The 7,778-nt window shown below is 53.6% G+C and overlaps 1 protein-coding gene across 2 annotated transcripts in view; it reads left to right on the top strand.

Annotated features, from left to right (window-relative positions):
• Window positions 1-3,008, top strand: part of COPZ2 (coat protein complex I subunit zeta 2) — a 9,937-nt gene extending 6,929 nt beyond the window's left edge. The window contains exons 6-9 of one of the 2 annotated variants that reach the window (XM_024742118.1): window positions 40-91; window positions 675-713; window positions 1,347-1,462; window positions 2,665-2,994. In XM_024742118.1, the coding sequence (XP_024597886.1) occupies window positions 40-91; window positions 675-713; window positions 1,347-1,462; window positions 2,665-2,707 (250 nt within the window). In that variant the 3' untranslated portion in view covers window positions 2,708-2,994. Of the gene's footprint in view, window positions 1-39; window positions 92-674; window positions 714-1,346; window positions 1,463-2,664 lie in introns of both variants that reach the window. The other variant, XM_024742125.1, reaches the window with a different exon arrangement.
• Window positions 3,009-7,778: the final 4,770 nt, after the last annotated feature.

The following is a 7,778-nucleotide window of genomic DNA, read 5'->3' as shown; positions in this document are numbered from 1 at the left end:
GTTTTTTTTTTTTTTTTTTTTTTTTCTGTCATCTTGTAGTGTGATTCTGGAGAGTGACCCCCAGCAAGTGATCCAGAAAGTGAATTTTAGGGTAAGAGTCATCCTGCATCCCCCCTCACCCCCATCTCCTCCAGGCTGCCCTTCCCATCCTCTCCACCTCCTGTCCTCCCTGTATCTGGGCTGCCAGAACCCCGATGGTGGGAACCCAAGCTCCTCTAGCAGAAGCAACCACTGGGTTGATGCACTTGTTGGGGGAGCAGCAGTTTAGAGGAGTGTCAATTAGTAAAAGATATCTCTGTCCTCTCCCCCTGTAGAATCACAAACACCTCACCATCCTCCCTAGTGGGAAGTAGACTGGGGAAATAAATCCTCACAGAGACACCTGGTGGCTGCCTTGGCCTTGGGGGTGTATAGATAGAACCCCCCTGCCCAGTTTGGCTTCTCATGTCTGGATGAAACCTTTCCTCTCATCGTTATTCCCCCTCACTCTCTCACCCACCTTGTGCCAAACAAGAAGCTCTAGGACTTCCACTAAGTGGTATACACGTGCAGCTCTAGATCCCCTGATCACTGCATCTGTTCACCGCCACTACCCCCAAGCCCCTTTCCCTCGCCTCTTTCTTCACCCAACACCCTTGCCCTGGCCTGACCACCCTGACTCTGCTTCCGTGCAGGCGGATGACAGCGGCTTAACTGAGCACAGTGTGACCCAGGTAGGTCCCCTCCATCTGCCTTGGCCAGAAAGGGTTGGTGGGAGGAGAGCAGAGCATCCCAGGGGGACCCAGTGGGGCTATCAAGGCTGAGAAGTCAGGGGTGCAGGAGGGAAGGGATGACAGTGTCAGGCCATCTCTTGGAGACAGTCAGTGGAGGCTTCCAGGGTCCCCTAGGTGACGTGGAGCTGGGTATTAATAAATGATGGACACCTTCCTAGCAGTTCACCTTATCTCCTTCCTGGCTTGGTATAGTTGGATCAAAACCCAGGATGACCTGCCCACCCTGGAGGTGGCTGGGTCACTTGTTCCCCAAAGCAATCTGGGCGCTTAGGCCTCTGATGCTTCCCCCAACCTAGAAAGGATACCAAATAGAGTTTTCCTCCAAACCCTCACCCCTGCTGTTTAGGGTCCATGCTGAGATTGTTAAGGGACCCTTAAATCCATGATGGGATCTAATTCTCACCACTTGCCACCATGTCCCCGAGTGACCTGACTATGGAAAAGTCTACCCCTGTCCTATCTGGAAGTGCATGTGGGGCAGGGGTGAGGTTTCTGGATCTGTGGCTTGACTGGTTTCCCAGCTGTGCAAACTTCCTGCTTGTCAAGCTTGACCTCCATTCTGTCTGCCCGCAGGTCTGTCTGCCCGGACTAATTCTGCTTTTATGGAGCTTCCTGCCCTGCCACGAACTACCTCCTGCTGTAATGGCCCAAGCTCAGATGGGCCTGTACCATCCCATGTGGGGCCCCAGGTGTGGTGCCCACTTTCCTGTGACTGCCCTTCGTGCTCACACTGCCTCTCCCTCTTCCCAGTTCCCAATGCCTCCTCCTACCCTGCTGAGATGAATGCAGCTGCGTGGCAATTTTCAGGGCTAAAGAGGTTAAGGAGCAGAGCAGATAAGAACAGAAGTGCTGGTGTGAGTCATCCCAGGATGTATGTTGTGCCTTATCACCTACAAGCTGGGTGGCCTAGGGCAAGTTACTCAACTTCTCTGGGCCTCACATAATCACAGGACACTCCTCATAGAGTTATCATAGAGAATTAGATGAGCTAATGCATGGAGAGCTCTTGGCATAGATCCTGTTTTCCAAAGGGGGAAAGAATGAAGGCACAGCACTTTTAATGGAATTCTTGAGTAAAAAAACTGAGGAAGTTGCAGGTAGTGAATGGGAGGTGAAATGAGGAGAAAGATTTTTGCCGAGAGAAGCAGGAAAACTCCAGGGCCAGGCTGTCCCTAAGAAAGGAGGGGGAGTGGGCAGGAGGAAGGGACATACAGTGTGGGATTGACCTTCTTCGAAAGGGCATGAGGCTTGATGGCTGGAGGGACAACCTGAGGGACATACCTGGGGTCCCCACCATGTTGGCATGGTGTGTGCACAGTCGTATGGATCTGTGTAAACATGGGGCTGAGGCGGTTTCCTCAGGATGTTAGAGTGAACACATCTGAGTGCAGGTGACCCTCAGCAGAGTCTGCCCAGGGGCCCTTTGCCAGCTGTACCACATCAGCAGCGGGTTGGGGTGGGGTGTTGAGGACCTACTGCCAGCCAGAGCCAGAGCTAGGGGTTTGCTGAGGTGTCTGGGCACAGGAAGTGTCAGGCCTGGGCCCGTCTCTGCCTGGACGTGGCACTGTGGGCGGGAGCTTGAATGGCATGGGGTGGGGAGTCAGGGCTGCTGCCACACCCAGGGCTGCAGATGCCGGAGCAGAGAGCTGGGCAGGCTCTGGCCTGGGCTGGTTGTTGGCTGCAGCCAGTTACGGCTGCTCTTCCCATCTTGACGGCCCGGCCCCACTTAAGGCAGGCAGAGATGAGCTGCTGCCACCTAGTGACCGGGGATTATAGGGACGCATAGAGAGAGGCTATAGACTGCCCCCTCTCCCGTCTCATTGCAGTGTTAATGTACTTGTCATTCCTCCCCAGTAATTCTCTCAACCTTGCACACCCCCACCCCACCCAGGTTCTTCAGTCTGCCAAGGAACAAATTAAATGGTCGTTACTGAAATGAAGGCTGTGCATTCAAGGCTCCCTGCCCCCAGACCATTCCCCCAATCCTGGCAAAAGCACAAAGACCCCAGGGGACACCAGAGACCCCTCTATATCCCCAGGCCTTCCCAGAACTGACTCCCGAGGACTCCAGCCAGGGACTCTGAGATGCAGAGGTTTGGCTTCAACACTGAGTCACCCCTTCTCACTGTCCTGGCCTGCTCTTTGGGCCTTCAGAACCAGCTGAGCTGCCTTAACTCAGACCTTAGGCATCCCTGGCCCCAGAGCCCAAATAAACCGGCTTTTGTCTCCTGCCAATGGTCTCTTTCTCTCTTGACCTGGGAAGTGTGTGTGTGTGTGTGTGTGTGTGTGTGTGTGTGTGTGTGTGTGTGTGTGTGTTCTGATAAGGGCTTCTGCACTGTGGGGGGCTCATCTCCTGGATGCCCAGTTCCAGGGTGTATCCTTGTGGTTGTGTGACTGGGGAGAGGGGTGGGTCAAGGGAGAGGAGACAATTTAACACAGTGAGGGGGTGCAACACTGATACTGGGGCCCTATATGTGGTGTGGAGGGCTGGGTATGATTGTGTGGCAGGGTAAGAGTCATAATGGGAGGAATGGTGCATTTGCGGGGGAAAGGAGAGCAAAAGATGGTACACACATGGTGGCTCCGATGGGATTCTTCACCTCGCTTTTTCCATTCTCAGCCTCCAGGAGGGAAGGGCGTAAGGTTTCCTCTGGACAAACTGAGGAACAGCACGCCTGTTTTTCTTGGCTTGCCTGGGAGATTGCCGCGGAATTCCTCTGCTGGCATATACCCTGGGCACTAGAGCCCTGCAAGCTTGCCATGGCTAGGCCCAGATACTAGGGGTGAGGAAGCACCGGCCAGCTCCCGCCTTGTATTTGTGTCCAGAGCACCCAGTGCGCTCGAGGGTGTGAAGAATTGCAGGTCCAAAGGGGGAGACGGGCGGAGGGGCATTCTATAGGCAAATGGGAAGGATGGAGTGACTTTCGGGGGACACGACTCCCCTTTTCTTTCCCCGTTCTAGAACCGCCCCTTTCTCCCTTTCTTTCTCTGACATATACACTTTCTGCGTCACGTACAGAAGTCCCCGAGAGCGTCTAACATTTCCGCCTGGGACAGCTCGTTTCCCTCCAATCCCTAGGTAAATGCAACGCGAGTCTACGCCCCGCCCTGGCCCCGCCCCTCGGCGCCCCCCGCCGCGGGGAGCCCATTCCCAGGACCTTATCCACGATCCTATAGCGCCACCTGGAGGGATAGGTGGGAAACGCGCTCCCTCCGGGTCCCACTCCCCCTACTAACTCCGCCCCCAGGGAGGGGACCGAACCCTGCTCCTGCGAGTTAATCGCTGGCCTCCAAACTCGGAGGCAGGGCGTTGCTCTAGCAACCAGCGGGCTGGATACGCCCTGCGAGCTCTGCTCCAGCTGTGGCTCACGAATTTCAGTGTGACGCTGCTGAAAGAAAGTGGCGAAACCTGGGTGTTAGTAGAGACAGTCCCTGCGGGTTATCACGTCCTACATTATAAAATTCTCCAGAACTGGATATTTATAATGGGTATGACTACTTTTGCAATTAGAGAAAATGATAAATATACAGTTATGTAAACAGATTATAAACACTCTGTACACAACCATTCCACCAAATAATGCAACTCCGAAAGGGAAAAAAAGAGTATGCAGTTAAACGCTGTCGAGTTCGGGGGCCATTGTGGCGACGGGAAATGAGAAATTTTCCAGAAATACTTTGGCGAATGTTCGGCCATATCCGGTGCCCGGCTCCATCCACCGCCTCTTAACAACCGCAAGAACCGGAGGGGCAAATTCGTTTCCTAGCAACCCAGTCTCGCCCTCTCGGGTGCTGCAAGTCCAGTAGTGCAGGGACTGGAATGGGAAGGCCCGGCCGTCACACAAACTGGCTCACCGAATGCTGTGGACTATGCGGTGCTTCCCCATTTTACCGAGAGGCACACCGAGGCTCTGAAAGGTTAAAGTATTTACAACAGTTTCCGCAGAGCCGGACTCAGGAGCGGGCACTGCTGGAGCGAGGTGGCTTTCCCGCGCTCCCTACCCAAGGGCCGTCCGAACCCCTCGCCCACACAGGGACAGTACGGGGTTAGGAAGAATGAGCCGAGGGGGCATGGCAATGCGGGGAGGCCACCAGAGAGGTGTCCTCGCTCTTTGTGGCCAAAGGACTCTGGGGAGGGGGGCTGCAGCGAAGCAGCCGACCCACGCCCGCGTAGGGGAGAGGGCTGCGCGGAACCGCGCGGGTCTCCGGGGAGCGCCGGCAGGGTGGGGTCGCGGCCTCTTCCTACCGATGCCAAATTTGCAGGCCCGGCTCTCCTGGGGTGAGGCGGAGGGCCCGCTGCATCCCCAGCCCCCTCTCGGCGCCTGCAGCCTCGCGGAGCCGCCAGGACGGCGGGTCTGGTCGTCTGCCTCGAGCTCTGCCCGCTGGCCCCGGCGCCCCCAACCCCTGGGGCGCGCAGCACGCTGGGCAGGGGCGCCGTCTGCCCAGGCCCAGGTTTTGGGAAGGGCAGTCGACCGTTCCTGGCGGGAGCGGCCCCGGGGCCTGCCTTCCCGTCTGCTCTCAACCCTGGGGCTCCTCCCCGCCTTTCTGCCCTCGTGGGCGACCCGGCGGGTCTCGAGTATCTGTGGGGAAGGGGCTTCAGGGCGCCCCCTTTCCTCCTGCCGAATTGGGACCGGGACACGTCAGAAACCGAGACCTCAGGGGCCCGGGCCCAGCCAGAGGGCGCACGCACACTTTAGCACTGGCCCGGGGCTCGGGTGCAGGGGGGACGATAGACACACCTAGACCAGGATAGGGACACAGAGGTAGTACCACCAGGCCCTCGGACCCCCTTTATACCGTTCTCAGCCGGTGGCCCCTTCTCTGGCTCCTCTCGCCCCCTGCTTTCCGGCCATTGGCTGGCAGGAAGGCAGAGCTGGTCGGATTGGTCTGCATCCAGACAGTGATGGATGGCTCCGCTCTGACTGGACAGCGGCCGAGACGGTGTCCGCTTCGCGGCTCAGTTTGGCTAAGGTGGGACCAAACAGCCCTGGGGAGTGGGTAGGTGGATGAGCTGGAGACCGGCCTAAGGCTCAATCTTTCCGTGCTCACAATCTCCCTTTAAACTCTACAGAGAAAAAAAATCCTACCCCTAATTCCCTGTAGATACCCTTTAACCCCGGAACCTGATGTAGGCAAAATTGAATAATTTACCCAAAGCAGTTTGGACACAGCCCTATGGACCTCCCTTTCCCTCCAAACTGGGTCTCATTCATTTAACAATATTCGTGCATTCCGTTTGTTCGTTCATTCATTCACTCAAATATTTGAGTGTTTGCCAGGAGCCTGGCACTAGGGAAAGAAAGGGAGACTGATTAGCAAGTGATTGGGCCCAGAGGTGGCAGTGGGGTGGGGGTGGAGGGTTGAAAGGAGAGAAGGGATGAGAGATATTTCAAGGTAGAAATACCTTTAAAAATCCAACGGTGTCCTTTATCTGAGTGGTGTTAAAAATTCACAGAGTTTGCGCTCTGTGTTCTTTCCTGTAGGTAAGTCATTCTTAACGAAAAAACTAAATTAATCAAATGGCTGCCAAGTTTTACTCTATCGTCAGCATTTGTGTGGTCCTCATCTGTCTGCTAATCTCTTCTTCATCTCTTATCAACTAAAACTGGAAAATACCTTAGATGAGGATCCACAGAAATCAGAGTGATTGTGAGCACGTGTGGACTTTATATTGTATATACAGACGAGTACCATCCCTCAAAACAGACTCTTTGGTAAGAAAAACAGTATTGATAAAAGTAATAATAGTAGAAGCAAAATTGTTTCTTTTGGAATAGATAATTTCAATAGACATTTATTAATTGGCTGTTCTGAGCCAAAGACCTTTTAAAAAATATATTAATTGCTTAATTAATTTGGTTGTGCCGGATCTTAGTTGCGGCTCACAGGCTCCTTAGTTGTGGCATGCGAGCTCCTTAGTTGTGGCATGTGTACTTCTTAGTTGCAGCATGCATGTGGCATCTAGTTCCCTGACCAGGGATGGAACCCCGGGCCCCCTGCATTGGGAGTGTGGAGTCTTATCCACTGCGCCACCAGGGAAGTCCCCCTACCAAACACCTTAATGGGGGTTGGTGGGAGCTTCTAAGATGAACTGGAAGACACGGTTCCTGACCTAAGGAGATCACAACTTGACTGGGAACAAAGTTGTGTCAGAAATTAAAAACGTTGACAAAGGAGATGGTGTTACATAGTTATTTCACAGAAAGAAGTTGGGGGAAAAGACACCACAAAGGGAGAAAGTGTGTAAGCAAAGCAAAGAGGCAGAGAATCCCTGTCTAAGGAATTGCAGGTAGGTACATGTAGCTGGAATGGAGGATGTGTATCTCTGTGGGGAGGTCCGGGTATGCTGAAGCTTGAAGCTTCTCCCTAAACAGGTTGTGACCGGATCAAGGCCAGTGTTGAATGGCATGGTAACAAATCACTGCAGTTTACTGAGTTGACTAGTCTGTGCTCCTTAGAAATACTACTGTCAAAAAAAAAAGAAATATTATTGTCTTCAAAACAACCTAACCACGTAGATGCTGTCAGACCTATTTTTACAACTGAGAGCCCAGGAATTTGAATAATCTGCCTCAGGGCACAGGTGAGATTGAATCCCAGGCTGGTCTGACTCCAGTGCCCACTCCTCTTTGCCCCAGCCACGGAGCCTGATTTGTATTCTGAAGGTGATAGGGAGCCATTAAAGATTTTCTAGCAGTTAAGGGATATCAACTCCGTGTTTTCAGCAAGGAACTCTGCCGGCAACGTGGAATGTCTACTGAAGGGGGAAATGACAATTTAGGGTCAGCGCAAGACCTACAGAAGGTAGTCATTTTCTTTTTTTAATTTTTATTTTATTGGCCGTGCCACACGTGGGATCTTAGTTCCCGACCCGACCCGGGATCGAACCTGCGCGCCCTGCATTGGAAGCCCGGAGTCTTAACAACTGGACCACCAGGGAAGTCCCAAGGCAGTCATTTTCATTATAGTCACTTCCCATTCTTTATCGAAACAGTGCCATCCAGC

The sequence above is a fragment of the Neophocaena asiaeorientalis genome, unplaced genomic scaffold (genome assembly GCF_003031525.2).
Source record: "Neophocaena asiaeorientalis asiaeorientalis breed wild unplaced genomic scaffold, Neophocaena_asiaeorientalis_V1.1 scaffold1, whole genome shotgun sequence".
In the NCBI taxonomy this organism is placed as follows: domain Eukaryota; kingdom Metazoa; phylum Chordata; class Mammalia; order Artiodactyla; family Phocoenidae; genus Neophocaena; species Neophocaena asiaeorientalis.
The sequence above is the reverse complement of the archived record's forward strand: the minus strand, read 5'-3'. Positions and strand labels throughout refer to the sequence as shown.